Source organism: Vombatus ursinus, unplaced genomic scaffold (genome assembly GCF_900497805.2).
Source record: "Vombatus ursinus unplaced genomic scaffold, bare-nosed wombat genome assembly UNPS02014832.1, whole genome shotgun sequence".
Classification (NCBI taxonomy): Eukaryota; Metazoa; Chordata; class Mammalia; order Diprotodontia; family Vombatidae; genus Vombatus; species Vombatus ursinus.
This window is the reverse complement of record NW_020954610.1, coordinates 38533779-38559408: the sequence shown is the minus strand read 5'-3', so window position 1 is coordinate 38559408 and position 25630 is coordinate 38533779. Positions and strand designations below refer to the sequence as shown.

Here is a 25630-nt window from a genome sequence, read left to right as displayed (position 1 = left end):
TAAATGCACAGCCTCTCACACCGTGGTAATCTCTGAGGCCTTCACTGTACCATGTAATATAATGCAATAATTGATACTCGTAACAATGATTGTGAATTGCCAAGATCAGATTTTGTTTATACTATGTTTAATAAGAGAAGTATACAGTATATTTGCCTACTTTAAAAGTAACTTAAATAAAAATCTAGTAATTACAGTATATGTTTTATTGATATCTCAAATTCACTTATGTGGAATAACTCCATTCAGTCTTAAATATTGTGTATGGATAATAAAACATAAAATAGATCAGAGAATGATGATCTATATAGCAAAAAAGGATATTTTACTTACAGAAGAATTTACTAGACTGTTCCTTTAAATCAGAGGTTCTTAATCTGAGTTCCATGAACTTTTAAAAATGTTTTGATAATTGTATTTCATTATAATTGATTTCCTTTGTGATACTATGTGTTTTATTTTTTTATATTTAAAAATATTATTCTGAAAAGGGATCCAAAGACTTTACCAGACTACCAAGGGTGGTCCATTGAAACAAAAAAAGGTTAAGAACTTTCTAGTTTAAATAGACCACTAGTTTTTCTTCAATATTGAATATGTGAAACATAATTATATTTTATATTGATCACATTTTTATTTACAGTAAATATTCAAAGCAGTTTGTTCTTCTTGCATATATCTGATTTATGTTAATGATAGTGTGCATAAAAGTATTCTCATGATGTTCCCCCCTACTTATATATATATATATATATACACACATATATATATGCATATATATGTATATATATTACTTTAAACAATTCAAGGCACATCTCTCTTAAAGTTAAATATTACTTTTATATTCAGAAAGAAAATATTATTTGGAAGACTTTGAAACATATTAGAAGTACTCTAAATATTAAATGTCTTGGAAAGTGATTCATATTGTCTCCATAGCAACATAGAATCAAGTAGATATACTAACTGTAAAAATGGTTCTTAACTTTACTGGAATTTGACATCCTGTTTTCATCTTTTTTTTCCCTTAGAGTCTTCTGTCATCAACTTTGTGACACATTTGTCATTTAAATAAAATTTAAATTTATTTTGGGGAGAATTTCATTACTTAGCTTACTTTTTTTTTTTTTTTAAATCCACTAGATTGATCATAAACTCCTTACTCTCCTTGTTCCCCTGTCCCAGTACCTAACACAGGACTTGGCCAAAGAGCAGGTGTTCAGCAAATATTGAATAAATACTATGGTATTAAATACCAGACTTAAGAATTGTTCTTCTAAAAATGTTTAGCTTCATACTAAAGTCATCATATGAGTTCTAAGTTCTAAAGGGATTTTATTTCATTCTTCGTATTTGGTTTGCCAGTTACCCATTTCAATTTCTGTATCTTCTTGTATATTGTAACGACAAGTGTCCAGTTTGGGGCTTTCTGGGAAATTTTCAGTAGCTGGATATATTTATTAAAACCTTTTATTTTTATTGAGGTATTGCATGCATTTACATTTTTTAATTGGTCAAGAACATATACAGAATAGGAACTTAAATACCCTGAAGGTAAACATTGGTCAGCGACCAACAGTAATCAGTTGCTAATAGAACCTTGGATTTGTTTTTGTTTTCATAAATGTATTTAACTATATGCAAGACCAGACTTGATGAATTAAATTGTAACTGCCAGCTTAAACAAGAATTATTTTTAAAATGTTGAGCCTTGAAACAATATTTCTTCTGAAACTTTTGACCTTCTTTGATATTTCATTTACAGAGACACTATTTTTAAATGGTTTCAGTACTCATAAACATTCTATTTCTTTTCTTAATTTAGATCCATGTGAAAGACTATAAAAATGCCAAATATATTGAAAATCACATTCCATCAAATGATTTGAGATCTTTTGTATTTGAAAGTCAAGAAGACATGGAATATTTTCTCAAAGAGGCAAGTACTTAGTGATATAATACTTTGAACATTTGAGTGAATGTTTTCAATTTCAGAGCTCAAAGAATGCCTCAAAACCAGAACTTTAGGTTTCTTACCAAAGTAGCATAATGTAATTAACTTTGTTAACAGGTAACAGTTTATAGATTCTCTTGGTTTTGCTTGTCTTCTCTCTGTGTTTATCATAAATTTAATTCTTTAAGGACTTGTGATTTTATTTTTATGAGTATTTCTTCAATTTATGCAGATTACAACATTATTATAGCATATTATTTGTGGAAATGTCAGTTGGTCAACAAATATTTATTAATTACCTACTATATGCACTATGCAGGCACTGTGCCAGGGATACAAAGAAAGGTGAAAGACAATCCCTATTCTCCTGGAGGTTTATGTTCAAATTGGGGAGACAACATGCAAACAACTATCTATAGACAAGTTTCTACTCCCCCCTTCCCTTCTTCTCCTTAACCTGCCCCTAATTACAGATGTTTACTCTTTTTTTCTTTTAATCTCCTCCCTTCTTATTCAACCCTCTGCTTATGACCCTCAACCCTCAACTTTACCGTCCTCTTTCAGTGTTAAGTTTAGTGTATTTCTGCACCAAATTCTTTGTGTATTTTTGTATATATACATATATGTATATATATGTATGTGTGTGTATCTGTATATACATACACATATATACATATACATATGTGTGTGTATGTGTGTGTGTGTAGTGGGGAAGCGAGGTGGTATGCAGTGGATACAGTGCTAACCCAGGAGTCAGGACAACCTGATTTCAAATCCAACCTCAGACGCTTACTAGCTATATGACCTGGGGCAAGTCATTTAACCCTGTTTGCTTCCATTTCCTCATCTGTAAAATGAACTGGAGTAGGAAATGGTAAACCATTCCAGTTTCTTTGCCAAGAAAACCTCAAATGGGGTCACAAAGAGTCAGACACAGCTAATCAACCTAAAGAACAACAGAGAGTATGTGTGTGTGTGTGTGTGTGTGTGTTTTCAGTCTTCCTTTGCCCAATTCAGATGAGAGTGAGATTCATATAATGACATTTTTTCCCACCCTTTCTTTCATATCTGTATATTATTCATTTTGTGTACTCCTATTTTGTGAGATACAGCCAATCCTCAACATTTGTGCATTTAACTTTCACGACTTAATTACCTAAGTAACCTGATTTACACTTTCATGTTTATAACCACATCCATCCACAGCTGTGCAAAATAGAGAAAAAAATGAGAGGTGTGATGAGAGCAAGTTTGTGGAGCAATTGATAACCTACTAGCCGCTTCACTGGTTTGGTTAACCTACCATTGTAAAGAGCACCCTGTGCATTCGTTACCTATTTTCATTGTTTGTCTTTAAAACTTAAGTTTTGGGATGCAATTATGCCTCTAAAGCACAGTGCGTGTCCTTTGGTCTCTAAGCCCAAGCATGCAAAGTTAATGATGCAGCTCAGTGAGAAAATAAAGGTGTTAGATAAACTTTGTGCCAGAATGTCTGCAGCCACTGTCGACCGTGAGTTTGGTGTTAACAAATCCACAATTCATTATATCCGCAAAAAGAAGGGAAGTATTTATGGTACCACAGATTTCATGGATTGTAAAAAGTGAATATTGTCTGAAATCATTTTTTTAATTGAGAGGTTAGCACAAAAGGTCACAAAATTCTAGGGAATTACTAAGCAAGAAAAAGTTTTGCTCGTTATACATTTTATTTTGTGTATGGCAGTTTATGGATTATTTCATGATTACTATATTAGAAAAAGTGCATATTGTTAGAATGAATGATTTGTTGTAAAGAATTGTATAGAGGAAAGAAAATGTATTTTCAGTTATCACTAGCGAAAGATTACTTTTGGTGGTCACAGGAACATAGCCCCCTATTTCAGTGTACCAACAGTCACAATTTTTTACTTTTGTGCCATTTTCTAGGAGCATTATTCTCACAAAAGTTGAGGATTGACTGTAATAAGTTCCTTCCCCTTCTTCCAGTATTCCCTTTACTCTCCTTTTCTTTCTTCTGTTAACACCAGTAACACAAAACAAAATCACCTCTAGGTCCTCTGTCTTATTTAAGTTACTTAACTCCCTCTCTGATCCTTGAAAATATTATGGTTCTGAAGGGGTATTTATTTCTTCTTCCCTGCTAAAATATAAGCATTTCATCATTGTATAGACCTTTCCATTGCTCAAATGTATTTACTTTTTTAGTTTTCACTTGACTTTTGTGTCTGCATTGGAACATTTTATTTGGCTCTGGTATTTCATCAGGAGTCCTTTGAAGGTACTAGATTAAGGGTCCATTTTATCCCCTATATGCAGCTTCTGCAGGTAAGTTTTTCTTGGTTGTATGCCTTTTATCTTTTGCCTTTTAGAATATCATTTACCAGAATTACCTTTCCTTTTTAGTGGTAGCTGCCAAATCTTAGTGATCCTGAATGTGGCTTCTTAGGTCTTGAAATGTTTCATTCTAGCTGATTGCAGTACTTATTCATTGACCTGTAAACTCTGAATTTTGGCTGTGTTTTTTGGAGTTTTCACTTTAGGGTTTCTTTTAGGAGGTAACCAATAATTTTTTTCTCTTTCTACTTTGCATCTGGGCAGTTTTCAGTTGTGATTTCTTGAAATCTGTTATCCAAACTTTTTTGTTTAGTTTCGTGATTTTTAGTTGTCCAATAATTAATTCTTAGATTATCTCTGATTATTTTTCCAGGTCATTTTTTTTAACAGTGTAATACTTTACATTTCCTTATATCTTTTGATTTGTTTTCGTATTTCTTATGTATTGTGACATCATTGCTTTTTGTTTCCCTCATTCTGAGTTTCAAGGAGTCCAGTTCTTGGGTAAGATTTACTATTTTCTGTTCTATTAATTCTACTTCACATTCTTTTTTCATTAACTCTCATTTCATCTTACATATTATCTTTTGCTTAAATTCTTCCAGGTACTTTTATATACTTGCTGGGGGGTTCCTCTCATGTTCTGGGTTTACTTCTTGGTCTTTTCTTACTTTATAGTATTTCTTCCTTGTGTTTAGCTGTTTTGTACTATTTACTCTTATCTCCAGCCTGTTTCTGGTTTGGAGCTTTCAGACTCTGCTCTTTCCTGAATTTTTAAATAGTGTGGACAGGTCCCTCTTGGTTTCGCATATGGAGGCTAAGAGTAGTCGTCATCCTCTGCAGAAATTCCTGGACTTTGACTTAGTCTCCTTATAGCTAGACTTAGATTTTGACCTCAGTTCTTTCTCTGTTGCCCCCTAAGGCAGTCCCAAACCAAGACTTGGCTATATCCTACATCACATACATTCTGGGACCCTGATACTCCAACCAAATACTGAACATGTGGTAGCAGACCTCCTGCAAAACCCCAGGTTTTGTCCTGGCTCTTTTTTCTACTATAGCTTAGGTTTGAGTTCCTCATCCCAGGGTTCCTTAAGTGCTATTCTGGCCTGCCTCCTGCAGTAGTTCAGATGTGGACCGTGTGAGCTATTTAGGCTTCTGTAGTCTGGCTGTATCTCCCACTGTGAATCAAGACTGACTGAGTGCTGCTCTGGGCACAGACTGCCCTTTTATTAGGCTGATTCTGTCTCTTGCAGTAGTTCAGGCAGGAGCTGCCTAAACACTCCACCGCCCAAGTGCTGGTCTGACCTTGTCTCCTATTGGGTCTCAGGCATAGGGCTGCCCTAAGCATGATGCTGCCTGCTCACTGGCTGGACCCTGTCTCCTTTTATGACATGGATGGGGCTTGCTGGGCAATGTCTGGCCCAGTTTCATGGAGGTCCAGACTGCTTGTACATTATACCTTCTTCCTACACTGAATTGTCTTTGTTCAAATCTAATGCTGGTTTTTGACAAGTCTTTTCTTGCGGTTCCAGAGCCTGGACAATTTCTCTTTGGTCTTTTTTTTTTTCTTTTTCAACCAATATTCCTTCTGGTGTATTTTTAGAGCTTTAGTGGTATGTTTGTGGAGGATATGGACTCTTCAACATTCTAAAATGCAGTCTTAGTTGGAAGCCTTCATTGTATTTTATAAAGCATTGTTCCTGGTTCTGCTTTCTGGAGCCAAATAAAACAAGTTTAATCCTTCTCTCAGGTGACAGCCCTTCATATGTTTGAAGACAGCTGTTATATCCTCTCAGTTCATTTTGTCTTCAGGCTCAATATCCCCAGATCCTTCAACCAGTCTTCATATATTATGAACTCTAAACTTGGCACCTTCCTGATTCTCTGCCCTGGATCCTTTCCAGCTTATTATTTTTCTTCCTAAAATGTGATGGCCAGAGCTGATCACATTACTGTAGATGTAGCCTGCCCAGAGCAGAGTACAATGGAACCTCCTTATTCATTGAAATGGTGCCTCTCTAAGATTGCATTTGCCTTCTTGTTCCTTTATAACATTCCTGATAACTCAGGCAGGGGAGTGGGGGCTGGGGGGGAAGGGGAGCAGGTATCCACCTCTTGCCTCTGGTTCCTTTCATCCCACTTCTCAGTCCTTTGCAATTTCACTTAAGACCTTATCATTTAACTGAAACTTGAAATTGTTTTCTCCAGAGTTATCAATAATCTCTTAATTAATAAATCTTTCTTGACTTCTCTACAGGAATTGATATTGTTAATCATCCTCTCCTGGATACCATCGCTTCTCTGAGTTTTCATAACACTGCTTTCTCTCAGTTCTCTTCCTAACTTTCTGATCATTCCTCCATTTCCTGTGCAGGTTTATCTTCTATTATACTTCCCTTGACTGTGCATATGTATGGCTCTATCTGGATCCCTCTTCTCTTTTTTGTCTGTACTCTTATTTGATGACCTCATTAGCTTCCATGAGCTTAATTATCATTTCTGTGAAGATGAATGAACTAATAAAAAAGCATATAAATGTCACTAAGATCTGAGAATACAAATAGAAAAGGAAGACAGTCACTGTTCTTTTGAAGCTCATATTCTAAGAGGAAGACAGTACATACTAGAGAGTTCAGCTACAGGGCAAATGCCCAGTGGGTATTAGGGTACACTGGCAAAGCAGATGGTTGTGTTATTTCTAGTGATAGAGTCATATCTATTTCTGATGTTGAACCATTTGACAGTGCCAAAGACTTTGTTGTTAAGATATTTCTTTTCTGGATAAATGATGAGAGAACTTTATTTTTTTAAGTAGCTGTGACTGCTTAGGAGGAGTGAGCTCTTTGCACCAATTGCAGAGGCAATTGGCCTGCCCGTTTTAACCTTTGCAACATTCCTTTTTTTTTTTTTTTAACAGTTGACCAATTTTATTAATTTATTTATTTTAGTTATCAGCATTCACTTCCACAAGATTTTGAGTTCCAAATTTTTTTCCATCTCGTCCCTCCCCCCACCCCAAGATGACGTGCATTCTGAATACCCCTTCCCCTAATCTGCCCTCCCTTCTATCTGCCTCCCTTCTCTTATCCCCTTCCCTTTCTGTTTTCTTGTAGGGCAGGATAGATTTCTATATCCCATTACCTGTATATCTTATTTCCAAGTTGCATGTGAAAACAATTTTTAACATTTGTTTTTTAAAACTTTGGATTCCAAATTTTCTCCCTTCCTCCCTCCCCAACCACTCTCATTTAGATGGCAAGCAACTCAATACAGGTTATACATATGTAGTCATGCAAAACACTTCCATAGTAGTCATGTTGTGGAAAATTAACTATATTTCCCTTCATCCTACCTTGCCCCCATTTATTCAGTTCTCTCTTTTGAACCTGTCCCTCCTCAGAAGGGTTTGCTTCTGTTTACCCCCTCTCCCAATCTGACCTCCCCATTATCATCTCCCCGCTCTCTTATCCCCTTCCCCCCTATTTTCCTATAGGGTAAGCTAGATTTCCATACCCGACTGAGTGTGTATGTTATTCCTTCCTTAAGCAAAATCCAATGAGAATAAGATTCACTCATTCCCTCTCACCTTCCCCCATTTCCCCTCCACTGTAAAAGCCTTTCCTTGTCTGTTTTATGTGAGATAACTTACCCCATTCTGCCTCTCTCTTTCTCATTCTACCAGTATAATCCTCTCTCACTCCTTATTTTATTCTCCAGATATCACGCATTCATCTTCAACCCATCCTGTACCCTCTATCTATCTCTCTATCTATCTGTACATACATATAATTTTTTTCCCTCCAACTACCCTAATACTGACAAAGGTCTCATGAGTTACAAATATCTTTCCATGTAGGAATGTAAACAGTTCAACCTTAATAAATCCATTATGATTTCTCTTTCCTGTTTACTTCTTTATGCTTCTCTTGAGTCTTGTAACTGAAAGGCAGTTTTTCTATTTAGCTCTGGTCTTTTAATCAAGAATACTTGAAAGTCCTCTGTTTCACTGAATGTCCATTTTTTCCCCTGAAGGATTATACTCAGTTTTTCTGGGAAGGTATTTCTTGGATTTAATCCTATCTCCTTTGCCCTGCGGAATATCATATTCCAAGCCCTCCTGTCCCTTAATGTAGAAGCTGCTAAATCTTGTGTTATCCTGATTTGTTTCCACAATATCTGAATTGTTTCTTTCTGGCTACTTGCAATATTTTCTCCTTGACCTGGGAGCTCTGGAATTTGGCTACAATATTCCTAGGAGATTTCCTTTGGGGATCTCTTTCAGGAAGTGATTAGTGGGTTCTTTCAATTTCTATTTTACCTTCTGGTTCTAGACTATCAGTGCAGTTTTCCTTGTTAATTTCTTGAAAGATTATGTCTAAGTTCTTTTTTTGATCATGGCTTTCAGATAGTCCAATTTCAGATAGTCCAATAATTTTTAAGTTATCTGTCCTGGATCTATTTTTCAGGTCAGTTGTTTTTCCAGTGAGATATTTCACATTGTCTTCTATTTTTTCATTCTTTTGGTTTTGTTTTATAATGTCTTGATTTCTCATAAAGTCACTAGCTTCCAATTGCTCCATTCTAATTTTTAAGGAAGTATTTTCTTCAGTGAGCTTTTGGACTTCCTTTTCCATTTGGCCAATTCTTCTTTTTAAGGCATTCTTCTCCTCATTGGCTTTTTGGACCTCTTTTGCCATTTGGGTTAGGCTATTTTTTAAGGTGTTATTTTCTTCAGTATTTTTTGGGGTCTCCTTTAGCAAACTGTTGACTTGTTTTTCATGATTTTCTTGCATTACTCTCATTTCTCTTCCCAGTTTTTCCTCTACTTCTCTTACTTGCTTCTCAAACTCGTTTTTGAGCTCTTCCATGGCCTGGGATTGATTCATATTTTTCTTGGAGGCTTTGGATGTAGGAGCTTTGACTTTGTTGTCTTCTTCTGGTTGTATGTTTTAAAGATCTTCTTTGTCATCAGAGTAAGATTCTATGGCTTGACTTTTTTTGTGCAGTTTGGTCATGATGCCAGCCAATTACTTGACTTTTTAACACTTTGTTAGGGTAGGGAGGGTTAAGATGTGGAGAATGTACTGTCCCAAGCTTTGGGGGTTTTTTGCAGCTGTTTTCAGAGATACTTCTAGGGACCTCTAAATTGTTAGTTCTTCCAAGGTGCTATGATCAAGGGCGAGGTATTTACTTCTTTCCTGGTCTGTGCTTTGGTCTATGAGTGACCACAAGCACTCTTTTCTACCTTGGAACTGTGAGGAGAATTCCTCTCTACCACCACTACAAACTGCACCATGGCAGCACTCCTCACCCCAGGACTGCCACCCAGAACTGTGACTCAGATACAAACATGGGCAAAGCAAGAGAATCCTGTCTCAGCACCAGCAAAGGGATCCCTGCAATTATCCTCTGATCAGCCACTCGATTCCCCCCTCCATTTATGGGCCAAGAGTTCCAGAAGCAGCTACCGCCCCAGGATTGGGGCTGGGACCTAGCTCCTTTCTCACCAAGGTCACAGACCTTTCCTACTGACCTTCTAAGTTGTCTTTGGTGTTTGTGGATTGAGAAATCTGGAAACCACCAGAGCTGCCCATGATTCAGTCCCCTGAGGCCTGCTCCAGTTTTGCTGAGGCCTGGTCTTTGCCTGTGTTCCCATGCTGAACTGCGTTCCTCTCCCAGCCCGGCATGATAGACCTTTCCAATTAACCATCCAGGTTGTCTTGGGCTAGAAATTTGTTTCACTCTATCTTTTTGTGGGTTGTGCTGCTCTAGAATTTGTTTAGAGCCATTTTTTACAGGTATTTGGAGGGGTTTGGGGGAGAGCTCAAGCAAGTCACTGCTTTTACTCTGCCATCTTGGTTCTGCCCCCCCACAACATTTCTTATATGCCCCTTTCTCTCCTTTGACATTACTACCACTCTGGTACAGGCCCTCATCACACCTGGGCTATTGTAATAGCCTGCCAGTGGGTCTGCCTGCCCACTACTGTCTTTAACTACTCCAAACTTACTTTCATTCAACTGCCAATATGATTTAACTAAAACACCAAGTCCAACCATGTCATACACATACACACCAACTCAGTAAGCTCTAGTTGCTCTATATGATCTCCAGGACTACTTATATCAGTAATGTCAAATTGAAATAGAAACAGATCCCTGCAAGATATGTATTGACTTAAAGAACCACAAATTAACGTTATCTGTGTTGTATTTTTACTTATTTTGTTAAACATTTACCACTTACAGTAAGAGTTTTGCTAGCGAGGAGTTTGACATCTCTGTTCTAACCACATATTCTAGATCCAGTGACTCTGGTCTCCTTTCTGTTCTATAAAAAAGACATTCTGTCTCTTGGCCACTGGCATTTTCTCTGGCTGCCTCCATGTTTGGAAATGCTCTCACTTTTCATCCCTGTCTACTGGCTTCCCTTAAGTCCCATCTAAACATCTCATCTACAGAAAGCCTTTCCCTGATTCCACCTTGATTCTAATGACTTCCTCTGTTGATTATCTCCAATTTACCCTGTTTATAGGTTCATTGTACATATGTGTTTGTTTGTTGTCTCTCCCTTTGGATTGTGAGCTCTTTGAGGGCAGAAACTATCTTTTGCCTCTTTTTTATATCCCCATCACTTAGCACAGTGCCTGGCACACAGTAGAGGTTTAAAAAATATTTATTAACTGACTGATATACATCTACTAGAATGCAAAGATATGCTTCAGCTCTTTAATGGAGCCATGATATTGTTGATAGGAATACTTATTTCAACAATTCATATAGCAACTCATCAATCAGTCCCAATTCATATAGCGACTCATCAATCAGTCCCATCTGTGGGATTCTTGTTCTTGTCTTCCATGGAACATCATATACAATGAGGATACTCTAGGAGCTTTCCTAGAAGATACAGTAAAGCAAAGATGTCATTTTTCCTATTATTATCTGATATAGTTCTGGAAATGTTATCAATAGCAGTAAAACAAGAGAAAGAAATTAAAGGCATAAAAATAATTGAAGAGGAGATAAAGCTACTGATGACAAGATGGTTTATTTAGAAAGTCCAAAGCAGTCAGCAAATATATTAGTGAGAAAATTAATAATTTCAGAGAAGTTGCAGGTTACAAAATAAAACCACAAAATTCAACAGCATTTCTATATAATAATAATAATAATACCCAAGAAGCAATAATAGAAAGGGAAATCTCATTCAAAATAAATGTATAAAATATTTGGGGATCAGTCTACAAACTTACAAAATACTTGTATAGATTCAATTACAAATTGCTCCTTAAAGAAATATAGGACAACTTAAATAGCTGGTAGAATATTTAGTGCTTATGGGTAGGCCAGGCCAATATAGTAAACATATCAGTACAACCAGTTAATTTGTTTATAATGCTATACCAATCAGACTACCAAAAAGATGTTTTGTAGAACTCAATAAAATAATAATAAATTTCATTTGGAGGAACAAAAGATCCAGAATAGTAAATGTAATAGTAATGAAAAAAGGTAGGAAGGGGAAACATCACTTCCAGACCTCAGGGTATATTATAAAGTAACAACCATCAAAATCATTTGTTATAGTTTTAGAAAAAGATAAGTATATCAGTGGAACAGAGTAGAAAGAAAGAATCAGATATAGTGAAATTCAATAATCCACTGTTTGATAAACCTGAAAACATAAATTACTTAGGAAAGAATTCACTGTCTGATAAGAAATGCCAGAAAGACTGGAAATCAGTCTGACAGAAATTAGGCTTAGACCAATACCTTACACCATATTCCATAGTAAATTCAAAGTGGATATATGACTTTAATGTTAAAGATCACAGTATAAAAAATTAGAAGAGAAACAAATCATATGCTTTTCACAGCTGTGGCTAAGAAATAGATTTTTAACCAAGCAAGAGATAGTGGTGAGGCAGTTAGATAACTTCGATTTCATGAAACCAAAAAGCTTCTATGCAAAATTAATGCACTTAAGATAATAGAGGATGTGGCTGAATACAAAGAAACCTGTATCAAATTTCTCTGATAAGAGTTTAACAGCCCAGATATATAGAAGTCAACATGTATATGTTACTAAAAGCCATTCCACAATAGATAAATGGTCAAAGGATATGAACAGTTTTCAAAAAAACTTGTAAACAACTATGTGAAAATCTTCCAGATCACTACTAATAAGAGATCTGTAAATCAAAACAGCCCTGAGGTTTCAAGTCACATCCAGCAAATTGTAAAGATGACTAAAGATGGGAATAGCCAATAGTGGGTTATGGAAAGATAGGCGTTCTGGCCCCATTGTTGAAAGAGCTATCAATCTGTGTAAGCATATTGGAAAGCAATTTGGAGTTATGCAAATAAAACAACTAAAAATGTCCATATCCTTTGACTTAGAGATCCCATTATTAGGTATATACCCCAAGGAAGTCATTGAGGGAAAAAACTCATGTACCCCAGAATATTTACTGTAGCACTTTTTTTGTGATAGCAAAGACTTAGAAACAATTAACAAATTGTGTTATTTAGATGTGATGCAGTATTACTGTGCTATAAGAAATGACAAAAGTAGTGAATGTAGAGAACCATTGCAAGATCTACATGAACTGATGTAAAGTAAATTAAAAAGAGCCAAGAAAACAATATACACAATGACTAAAACATCGCAAATGAAAAGAACAACCACAAAAAATCAAAAGTGAATGTTGCAGAATTACAAAAAATAAGCATGAAGAAATATGGGAAGATAACTCTCACTCCTTTGCAGAGGTCCAAGGTCCACAAGTGTGGAAACATTGCATATATGTTCAGATTTTCTTATTGTATTGATTGGTTTTGCTGGGTTTTTATTTTATTTTCCTCTTTTTATTATAAAAAAAAGTTTTTTTTTAAATCTTTGCCATCTTTCATCTGTTTGTTGTCCTTCTAATGTCATCATTCCTAAATATCCTTGGAAAGACTTTGCTTAATTTGGTCTCTCACCTTAAACTTGTTTTACTCTTGACTACTTTTCTCTGTTCTATGAGATGAGACTGCTCGTAATATTCCATGATCCTCTCTTAAGATTTTACAAATAAATTTATATTCCAGCCCTTAATTCATAAACTTTTTGTTATAAAGCTTATTATTTTGTCATTTTAATAATTGTTTTGAAATTGCCTTTTAAGAATGCTTTTGCTTTCCTACAATCTAGATGCGTGACAATCACAAATTAAAAGTAAATGCTGTTTGTATTCCCAGTATCACATATGCAGACAGAGTACCCACAAGGTCTCTGAATGATCTAAAGTAAGTATTTGAAATTATTTCTAATTTTGAACTTTATTTACCTCTTAAATGTTTTTAAGTATCATTTACAATAAAAATACTTGGAAAATGTATTTTATAATATATACTAGTAAACCTAAAGAACTAAGAACATTCTGTTGGTGATCTTTGTATTCATTAGGAAATACGGACTTTTTTCCTATCTGCGAGAGTTGTTTGACGCACCTCAATTTGTGATGAGTTACCTTTGCTACCAGCATCACGTTCATGATGTGCCTGTAGGAACAGAAAAGACCAGAGCAATAATTGAACAGGTGAGGAGGTCATAACTAACATTGTAGTTATATTGTGGCACTTTAAAAGTTAAAATCCTTGTAGAAAATGGCAGAAGTATTGGAAATAGCCTTCAGAACAGCAAGATAAGGTGATAGCCTTGTGGTTTTGTCTTTAAGCAACCATAAATTACCTTGGCCTTTATCATTTTTAGTATATCAAAAACAAGGACTAATGGCTGAAATTGACAGCAAGAAGTAAAGGGGTTATTTGATTTACCTGAATTAAATAATAACTAGTACTTTTAGGTTAACAGATTCAATGTAAAACTTTACCTGGATAACTTCTGCTTTTATTCTTTCTTGATAAGTATCTCTAGATTATCTTGATGGTATAGTTAGAAAGCCTACATTACTGTATTGTCAAAGACTAACTTGTCTTCTAAAGAATATGTGAATTTGAAATGATAGACAGTATAAAATCATACAGGCAGTACCATCCCTTTACATGTTAATGTCCACCACCACTGTGAAAACATATCCCTAGTTGGAACAGCTATTCAGACTTCCTTCTTTCCTGCCACCAACACCCCAATTCTTAAACAGTCACCCACATGCATACACATATACCTACGCACACACGCACATGTGCACATACACACCTTCTTTGTCTCACCAGTACTTCCCCCCATCTTTTACTGATCGTAATAGTATAATAAGTAGTTCTATCTTGCCCACAGAACCACCTCTTCCAGAACCCTCACACAAATCATTACAAAATTACAAAAGAGCAACCCCTAAATTGTTATTTCCCACACTCCTTGAACAGGCATTTTGTATTATAAGCCATTTTGGTGAAGCTACAGACCCATTTTCAGATTAACATTTTTAAATTCATAAATTTTATAGGATTATAAAAGAAACCGATTATCCATTAGAAACATATTTTAAAAACCAAAATAATTTTTTCCCCATCCAAGTTCATGAATCCCCTGAAATCTATTCATGGGTTCCCTAGAAGAATCACTGCAAAGTTCTTACTTTAGTAGGCCTCACCCTTAGGAGCCCTTTTCCTCGCACATTAAGCCGTTATAAAGCCTGGCACTCACTCCTCTTTTGTTAGTAGGGCTTTTCAGTGGACAGAAGGGTAGGAAAGAAATCTTTTACTTAACTTTTAGGTGCTTTTCATTTCAGTCTTTGAAATTTATAAGGCAGATATTCCAGCATCATTATTATTATCATATTTCAAAAGAGGAAACTGAAGCTTGGGGTGGGGGGTGGTAAGTGATTTGTCCATGGTCACATGGCTTAGAAACATCAGAGTCAGGATTTAAATGTATGTTTACCTGATTCTGTACTTTACCCATTATGCCATACTAGCTTCTTACCTATTTTCTTATAAAAATAGTATAAAATCTGCAGTACTATTAATATTTCCAGATAACAGACATAAGTAAATTCTCCTTTCTTGCCTAATCATGGTGTGGAAGTAAACTATCTTCTTGAAGATTTTGCTGGTAGAGAAAATAACCAGCCGTGACTAGAAAGGCTTAGAGGCTAGGCCCGTCAATGAGCTTGGTAGCTGTGATGTGAGGACCAGCCCCATTCATTTAAACACCAAAAGTTTGGTCACTGAGTGATTGGTTTTGATTTTTATTTCTAGCCACAGTAGTTCATGAAGCCTTTCCAGTAAAACATAGGAAGGGTAATATGTTTGTCAGTGGAGCGAATACCCACACAGATGAAATCATGGATCTTTTGAATTATTAAAGTAAAGAATTTTTTTAAAGAAAAAGTAATGGTTTTACTTTGAGTGAGGAATGTGTTTTTTTCTTTTGAGCAAGAGGCAGCATATTGTAGTAGAAAGAACCCTGAGCTAGAAGTCAGGAAGTCTCAAACCTGCTGATCATCTCAGCCATTAACTGAGCAGCTTAGCCCTTTGAGACCCGTGGTTTCCATATATGTAATGTGAGGGTATGTGGAGTGATCACTAAAGTCCCTTCCAGTTCTAAAATGTTATGAATATAAGTTAGAAAATTTAGCAAAATATGGATAGAGGTCCCCAGTAGCATTTGTACTTAATTTATTAGAATTATATTAGCCAACATTTATATGGTGCCTGCTATATCCCAGGAACAATGCTGAGCACTTTGCAAGTATTGTCTCTTGATCCTTACAACAACTCTGGGAAGTAGGTACTGTTATTATCCTTATTTTACAGATGAGGAAGCTGAGGTGTAAACAGATTAAGTTACTTGCCTTACTTGCCCAAGATCACATAGTTAATAAATATGTGAGGCTGGATTTGAACTAAAGTGTTTCTGATTCTAGGCCCAGCACTTTATCCATTGTGCCATCTAGCTGCCTCAATTCCTGCAAATACCATAATTCCTGAGACTTCTTTTTGGGTTTTTTTTTTAAGACCCCAAGCCTTTAGGTTGGTTCCATCATCAGATGGAATTTTAAGCATCTGTTGTGGTTTTAAAAAAGGAGAATCCTCAGCAAGGAATCACTGTAGGTAACAGAGACTTTGAGCACCATAAACATTTATGTCTGATACCTTACTCAGCCACACTGAAGGACATGGGAAGCCAAAGGCACTTTAAGAGACTAAAGAAATCACAGAAGCTCTTTGATTATCCTATTATTTCCACTAATTCACATCAATAGAAAAAAATTTACAAAATATTATATCTAAGACCCATAAAACAGCATATATTTCTAGTTTTATACTTAAAGGATATAGGGTACTTGTTCAGTAAATGATTTGGATAAACCTGTAATTCCTAAGGTCTAGGACCACCTACACAAGGCCATATGTTCTATGTTTGGCTTTTTTTAATGGAGGGAATTAGGGTATGATTTGCTTAAGGTGACACAGTAAGTATCTGAAAGCATTGAAGGTATAAAAAAAAGGGTGTGTGTCTGTGTGTGTGTGTATAACACTCTATTTATACTTTGAAATTAAGGAAATTTCAAAGAATTTTTTGATTTGCCTTTAATTAAGTTGATGGTTAAGTATAGTTTCTAGGTCTTTTGGTCTCAAAGTTCGTTCAGTTTTTAGTACTTTTCAAAATTAGCAAAAATTTATCAATCATTTGTTCAAAGATTATAGATGTCCCATTTTAACTCTTCAGAACTCAAATGTATTCTTTGGTTCTTTGAGTCTTTAAAAAAGAGAGAGAATGGGAATAAGCATGGCCAGGTGAGTGATCATATTTTTCATTTTAGGTTATACATGAAACCAGACTGAAACAAATTTACACAGCTCAAGAAAAGTATGTGGTAAAAACTTCCATTTATTCAAATGACATTATTTCCAGTAATACACACCTGAAAACAGCTCAGTTTCTCACATTTACTGTAAATGTACAAGAAAGAAGACAATTGGAAGAGCAAGACAAGGTATCTATCCAAAGGAGGCATCACTACTTTTTCCTCTTTTATTCCCACCCTTCCACCCCCCCCCCCAAAAAAAAATACTGACCTGTATAAAACTTGAGAACTTAGTATTGATTACTCCAGGGCTTCTGCTCACTGTTGCACAAAGAGCTTCATGGAGCTCCATGATACAGAATGGGAAGTAGGCAGAAGAGGGAGGTGGAGGCTGGATAGATAGTGGTATTGCTAATATGTATAACTGACAAGCAGTTGTTTTAATAGAAAAAGGAGGAAAAAAATTAAGGAACAAGGGAGGACAAGTAACTTATCTATATCAGCCTTCTCTCTAGCCTTAAAAAGCTAGTTAGAGTTTACAAGTTGCTATTGTCTCCAAAATGGTTAACAACTGAGAGTTTTTAATTAGTTCAGGATAAAATTGACTTCTTAACTTATGAGTCCTAAGAAGCTGGCATGACAGGAACAGAGAAATTTACACTTGTCAAAAGGACCAAAGTGTCTGCCAAGCTTATGGGCATAGCTTACATTTATGAAAGAAATAAGATGTATGCAAGTTGTTTACCAATGTATCAGTAGATAGTATGGTGGGACAATACTGTAGGACTATGGAAGGATTGGGGGGTGGGGGTGGAGAGCTGAGGGGACAAGGGGTGAAGAAGAACGCCTTATTTCACCACAGTCATGTTCAGAAGCCATCAGAAAGAGAGATTTCTGAACCAAAAGCTCTTTCCTTAGCATTTCTCACCTACTGACATAAAACAGTTTTTACGTTTAATTTGAATGGGATGTTTCTGGCTCAAAGGTATTAAGATTTAGTGTACGAAGCCAGAAAATATGAACTTGAGAGTAATGATAAATAAGGGTTCTCATCTCTACAATCATGAGACAGGTTTCTCCCAAAAGGGTAATTTTATATGATTCTTTTTATATACATTTTTCCTTTAAATGGCTATTTTATGGGTTAAAGACTATATTTGGGGGTAGCTTTTATTTAAACCAATACTGGAATTGAAATGAGACTTGTTTAAAATGTATATTTACAATTTGAATCTATATCTTCCATAGGAAATAAATAAAAAAATTCAGACACTAGATGTAGAGTTAACAGCCTTTCGTGAAAAAATCAGACATCTTGAATACAGAGACAATGATTTCAGAAATAAAAAGAAGGACCTTCAAGACAGGAAAACCAAAAAGAATCAACTGGAACAGAAAATTGGTTCCAAATTAGATAGGTATTATATTTTCACCCTAAACTATTATTGTTACTTTTGTTTTTTTTTCTTCTCCGTTTAATAACAGTACTAATGACTCAAATCTATATCGTGCTTTAAAGTTAACAAAGCACAACAGTTATATGAAACATAATACAAAATATTATCCCCATTTTTCAGATGAGAAAATGGTCTCAGAAATTGTGATGTGCCATGGGTTGCTCAGCTAACAAGTGGTGGAGGCAGGATTTGAACCCAGGTTTCCTGGCTCTAAGTCACTATAATCACACTATAATAAGTGACAGATTTTTGTGCAAGTACAGTTTTTACTCTACATATGAATTCCTAAAGAATTACATAAGTTCAGTCATGTTAAATTGATTTGAACTCAGTCTATGAAAGAATTCTATTTTTAATTCTTTTGTTAAGGGAACATGTTGCCCTCTTGCCTGCAGCTAATATCAACTCTTCCTGGTTTCTGAGACTTTCCGTATTCTAACTCCACCCTACTAACCTTTGCAACATGTTCCCATCAAGTGAATGTTCTCCCTGCTTTCTGCATCTTTCATTTTTGTTTTGTTTTGTTTTTTCTCACCTCTTGAACCTTTAGAATCATGGACTGTGAGATCTAAAAGGACTTTAAAGTCATCTAGCCCAACTCTCTCATTTTATGAGAGAAACTGAGGCCCCTTTCAGGTTAAGTGGCCAGCCAACTGCAAGGCTGGATGGCCATTGAGTGGCAGAGCCAGGACTTGAGTGTCAGGATGGAAGTCTTTTCCCAGTATTTCAGGACACCCTTATCAGGGTATCATTTTATTTCTTGTACAGTTTAAAGCTAATGGAACATCGTACTTACAATCTTGAAGAAGAGGAACGGAAGACAAATGCCAAAGTCAAAGAAATTAATGCCCAAAAAGCAAAGCTAGTTTCTGAATTATTGAAACTAATTAAGGTAAGGTTTTGAAACTTGTAGTAGGTATGTCAAGAAAAGATATCAAAACCTATTAAAAAGCATGATTTTGCCATTCTGAAATAAGTTTTACTTTTTATTTTAAAATTTTTACATACTAAAAAGCACATTTTATTAGTGAACATAAATTACTGCCCTTCTGCCATTATAAGTCAAGTTAAACAAATAGAGTGCCCTATTAAAGCTTGCAATTGAACCAAGCTTTTTTACTATTACTTAACATGAAATATACATAGTATTGTAATATGTATGACAATAATCACATTTAACATATTTGTTCTGCAGGAAACTTGTAAATAGAATTGACAAATAATTTAAGAGAGGACAATCAATTAAATTGTTGGGGTTTTTTTAATTGTACTTTGGTATTTGGTTTGCTATTTTCTTGAATCTAAGATGTAGAATGTGAGAGAGCTTATAAAATCTAAACAAGCTTTTATGTGTTTTGTTACCAGAGTTGCACAATGTTGAATGTCCGAAAAGTAGATTTAGTTCTTGAGCTAGCTACTAAAGGCTATGAGAAGAACAAATTAGAAAGAGAATATAAAACTACAGCATTAAACCTGCGGCAACTGGAGGTAAGATTTTACAATTTGCTGATTTTGAATAAGAAATTTTGTTAATTATAAAAACCTGTTCCTCTGTGCAATTTCATATTTAGATCATAGTTTTTTAGTTCTAGAAGGGACCTAAGGAGTCATTTTATTCAGCCCCTTCACCTTACATCTGAGGGTGTCCAGAAATATTCAGTGACCTTGCCTGGGATTACATAGATAGTAATTAGCTAAGCTAGGATTTGAATCCCTGTCCTTTGAATCCATATTTGCCATAAACCTTATTATCTTTGTGAAACTTATTGATGAAAAAACTGTATTATATTCAAAACATGGGTTTGGTTTTGTTTGTTTTTTGGAATTGTCATTTTTTTAAAAGAGAAGTTAGGTTGCCTAATTTGGTTATTTAGTACCATTGCCTGGTTTTTTTCTCTGATAGTTTCTGGGCATTGGGATCTTTATAATTAGTAAATAATAGCTGTTGGCTTTGATTGCTATTTTTGAGTAAAATAGGATGTTACTGTCTATTTTAATACCGATATCTGAACATTTTCATTAAGTCAAGAAAGTCTTTAGTGTATTGAAACATTGGTCTAATCTTTTAAAAAATTTATCTTAAGATATTTTTATATTCTTTAAAATAATATTTTAAATAATGACACAAAAATTGAGGACAGATGTGCCATCCTCACTTAAGTTAAAATCCAACATAATTCTGAGGTAATCATGAAGGTATCTTCAAATAATAAAAGAATCAAAACCAGGATTGTATTATATATTTTTGTTAACATTTTCCCTATTGTGTTATAACATATTTAATTCAGAATCTCAGACCAACAATATACTGGTTCAGTAGAGGCAGATAGAGGAAGTGCTGGCCTTAGGGTCAGGAAGACAAGGATGCCATGTCAGGGGTCTACATACAAGTCACTTTCCTGCACCCAGACTCTGTTTCCTTCTCTATAAAATGGAGATAATAATACCTATAGTATCAAGCTCATGAAGTGATCTGTGTAAAACACTTTGCAAACCTTAAAGGACTGTGTAAGTACCTATAATTATTAGACTATGGAACAGATAGTTACAAAGTCTAGAGTCTCTTGACATTGCTGTTGATTCTGGAACAAAAGGAATATGTTCATTTCTTGAGGCTTTATTCGTTGCCTTCTTATTAAGTATCTTTGTAAAGATTATAGTGGAAAGAGAACACTGGATTTAAGAGTCACAGAATCTGGGTTAAGTACCTGCTCTGCCAACTTATTAATCACATGACCTCGGGCAAGTCATATAACCTCTCTGATTTCTAATGATGTCAGTGTGCCATGCTGAGGGCACATCAGCCATAAGACAACTATTTGTTGTTAGCTTATCTTCACTGACCAGAAGAAGCAAATGAGGGAGTATGTGTAGAGTACTTCTTTCCCCAGTTTCTGCTTCCTGTATGTCTTCCTCATGCTTGCCATCCATTATTCATTTCCACATGCTTTTATTTATTTGTTATCCCCTCTTTGGCAGAACCAAGGGAAAATTACCTTAGTAGATTGAAAATCAATAAACTATTTCCCTATATAATACTGATTTTTAAAATTATGCTTACTGTCACAGTATTTGCAAGTTTTCAAGTGATGACCTAGTTTTCATATTCTGAAATCCATTTGTCTTGTGCTGTAAATATGTCCGTAATCTGATTTGAAATGGGAGAGACATTTGTTATAGTTGTGGTTACACATGACAGAAGAAAGAAAATGTAGAACAGCACTGATTAAAAAGAAAATAATAGATAATGTGTCAAAAGTTCAAGCTATTTAGAATTGCCTAATTCCTTTCATATGAAATCTTTTACTACATTTTTCACTACATTTTTGACTCTTGTATTTCAGTGTTATTAAGTAATATATTTTGATATATCTGCAATATCATTAGAGTAGGCATTCTTTAAACTTAATTGTAACCAATTCATGCCTCCTTACTTAAGCTTTTATTTTTGACCATGTTCTTCTATAAATCCTCCAAGGAGATTCTTATCCAATATAATGAATATATATGCATGTACATAGATTTGGGTTTAATATAGAGAACAACTTTTCCATGGGTGACCTCTAGTGGAAAATAGTAAAATTGTTCTTCTGAGAATTTGTTCTTATATAAATATACATGTGTGTGCACGTACATGTGTGTATCGATTATAATAATTCTAATATTTATAATATATTCTAATATGTAATATGAATTTGTATGTGCATGTAATACATATTCATGTGTGTATTCCTCTGAAAAACTATTCTAATACTTTCCACTAGAGGTCGCCCATAGAGAAGCTGTCCCCTATTTTAAAGCCAGAGAATTTGTTCTCAAAAAATGTTTATATATAACATATACTATTACATATGTTATATGCCTATAATATATGTGTATGTTTTATATATGATGTGTATGCAAGAAGGGTTAGGTAGTTCAGTGGATAGAGTGCTGGGCTTAGGATCAGGAAGACCTGAGTTCAAATCCAGCCTCAGAAACTTCCTAGCTACATGACCTTGAGCAAGTCACTTAACCTACTTGCCACTGGAGAAGGAAAGAAATGGCAAGCTACTCCAGTATCTTTGCCAAGAAAACTCCATGGACCAAGGTCCATGAGGTCACAAAGAGACCAGCACAACTGAAGTAACTGAACAAGAAGAAGTATGTATATGTGTGTATATAGTTATTTGGAGAACAAATTTTCTGAAGGTCTAGTCTGATATCTTCCACTAGAGGTCACCCACAGAAAAACTGTTCCCCATTTTAAACCCAGATCTTCCTACCTGTAAATCAAACTTTTTCAAAAAATAATCCCAGCAAATGCAAGAGTTTTCCTTATAATTAATAGTGTGACTTGAAGTTTTTTCTATAGTTTTGTTATACTGTACTCTTTGTTATAAAAGAAAAAAAAATAAGAAATTATAATCAATGTTCCCTTATGTGAAATAATCCCATATTTGTCATTGTACAGGACTTATGAGTAGGACTAAATTGACCTTCATGTCTTGAGCCCTAAATAAGCAATCCCAAGGATTTATCTGCCCTTGAAGTCTCTTGTCCTTAATATTTTAGTACTCCACTGAAAACCTGTCGTAGAGAACCAAGGAAAGAAAAGATAGCTAAACTGTCTCTGTCCATGATCTCCACTTTTTAATGGTGCATGATCCCTGAAGGGACAGTATTGCGTGGAGTATGCAGTTTCAGCAAGGCTGATAACAGTGCTGGTGAATTTATTCAGACTGCCCTGCTGCATCAACACCATCTAGGGTAGTAGGTTATGAGAACTAAGTAGTTACAACCCAGATTTAAGGAATTGGCTCAGGGCGCAAGAAACCTTAGTCTTATATGAGTGTTTTTCATCTGGGTGTTTCTTCCTATACCAGTAACAGTTGTTATCATGTTATGTATGTCAACTAAGGCAGTTGTGTTCTGTTGTCAGATTTCACCCCATTACATTCCCATTGAGGGGGATGGGGAAATCATGTGTATACCTATGGCTCTAGGTTGAAGATTAGTGCTGCTTTTCCTTTTATAGCATGTTTACATTATGTATTTGAATCTTTCTTATTTAGATGTACATAGGTAAGTTTACCCTTGATTCTCAGAATGAAATTTTAATTTCCTTGTCACTAAGTTAATCATAATTTTCAATACTTGTGCATTTGATTTACTCATGATTGTTAAGTAAAGTACATAGATAAATTTGCTGTGGTGATTTAAAGAAATAAATCTTTATTTACAGTAACTATAATCTAAAACCTTAAAAACTCTTCTCATTTTATTATAATAGCAACAATACAATGCTTTTGGTGAAACAAAAAATAGACTTCTAGAGAAGTGCAAGGAACTTATGAAGAAAGCTAGGCACATATGTAACCTTGGCCCAGATCAGAATATTCCTCAGGAGTACCAGACAGTAAGTATGAGATACATAATGATGTAGATGTTATCATTTTTACTTTTGTTAGCATTTAACTCTTCTGCATTCTTCTGCCCCATACTACTTAGAGAAAATGTGGTATAAAGGGAAGAGCATTGGATTAAAAGTCAGATGACTTAAGTTCTAGTCTAGCCTTTCAATGAGCTCTTTGATATTATACATGTCACTGAATTTCTCTGTGCCAATTTTCTTATCTCTATAATGGGTATAACAATACTTGTACAAATTACTTGTGAGGAAACTGCTTTTTAAACTGTTAAGTGTCATAGAAAGATATGTTACTACCATTACTGATCATTTCAGAAAGGGATTATTTTTGTAGTTATAGTACCAAATTTCTCAAATCTTGGGCTGGTAATCGCCAAGAAATCGTTCTGCTCTGAGCACTTATATTGGTCCTTTATTCTTACCCTATTTCTACCTTTAAAAATATATGAGGGGCAGCTAGGTGGTGCAGTGGATAAAGCACCGGCCCTGAAGTCAGGAGGACCGGAGTTCAAATCCGGCCTCAGACCAAACACTTGACCCTTACTAGCTGTGTGACCCTGGACAAGTCACTTAACCCCAATTACCCTAAAAAAAAAAAGAAAAGAAAAATATATAGGAGCAGGAGTTAGATGGGAAGGACTGCAATGGGAAGATCAGAGAAGTACTAACCAGGAATAACATTTAGTAGAACAGAAGAAAAGAGAGAGTGAAAAAGGCTTCCCTAGGGGTTGGGGTATCAGTTGAGTGGAAGATTATCAAAGGGCCCAAATATGTTAGTAAGAAAAAAAGAAAAGCTTTCATGCTCTCCATTAAATGTTAAATTCTGCAAATCACTGATGTACTAGATTACAGGAAAGACTTGGTTTAGTCCAGTTTCTCCTACTGATTAGATAGCTCTGTGACTGGAAATTTTCCATGTACTTTTTTGCTTCACCTTCCCTGGAAGAGGGAAAGAGACCCTGATAAAGTGAAAAAAAAAAAAAATATCGGATTTAGAGTTGAAGGATCTGGGTTCAAACTCTGACTTGTTCCTTATTGCAGGCATATTCTTAGACAAATCACTCGATCTTATTGGGCTTCTGGTTCTTTAGCTGTAAAATAAGGGAATTTAAGTCTCTTCTAGCTTTAAATCTACTGTCCTAGAAACTGGGCCTCAGGATGCCTTATGTGCTAGCCATTTCTTCACTTCAAATTAGCCATATGACCTTTGGCAAGTAACTGAAGGTCTTTGAGCCTAGTTTCTCTGGGAGACAGTTTAGTGTCACATTGGAAAGGGCACTGGATATGGAGGATTAGATTCAAATCCTAGCTCTGTATGATATTGGTAAGTCATTTAGCCTCACTGGTCCTCAGTTTCCTTACCCATAAAGTGAAGGATTTGGTCAGGATGGCCTCTGAAGTCTACTCCAGTTCTAAATCTGTGATTACTCTGTGTGAGATGAAGAAGTTGAGCTAGATGGTCTCTAAGGCTTTCCTTCCAGCTCTGACATTCCAGTACTTCACCGGGATCAAATAAATGGGTGGCAAGTTCTTTGAAAAATAACAGTTAGTATTTATATGGGATTTTCATTTTTTTCATATTTTGATATTTTGACATATCTATAATTTAATCAGTGTAAGTATTCTTTCCTTGAGATTCACCCACAGTTCGAAGTCCCTTCTCATTGTTTTTGCTTCTTGTCCATTTTTTCTCATAATTTATTGCTAGTTAT

General features: G+C 35.2%; 1 protein-coding gene across 1 annotated transcript in view; it reads left to right on the top strand.

Moving 5' to 3' along the window:
• SMC5 (structural maintenance of chromosomes 5) overlaps nt 1-25630 on the top strand; it is a 75539-nt gene that overhangs the window by 36137 nt on the left and 13772 nt on the right. The window contains exons 11-18 of the mRNA XM_027839578.1: nt 1826-1939; nt 13490-13584; nt 13745-13877; nt 17067-17240; nt 18300-18469; nt 19277-19400; nt 19874-19996; nt 23781-23906. Coding sequence (XP_027695379.1) covers nt 1826-1939; nt 13490-13584; nt 13745-13877; nt 17067-17240; nt 18300-18469; nt 19277-19400; nt 19874-19996; nt 23781-23906 — 1059 coding nt within the window. The remainder of the gene's footprint in view (nt 1-1825; nt 1940-13489; nt 13585-13744; nt 13878-17066; nt 17241-18299; nt 18470-19276; nt 19401-19873; nt 19997-23780; nt 23907-25630) is intronic.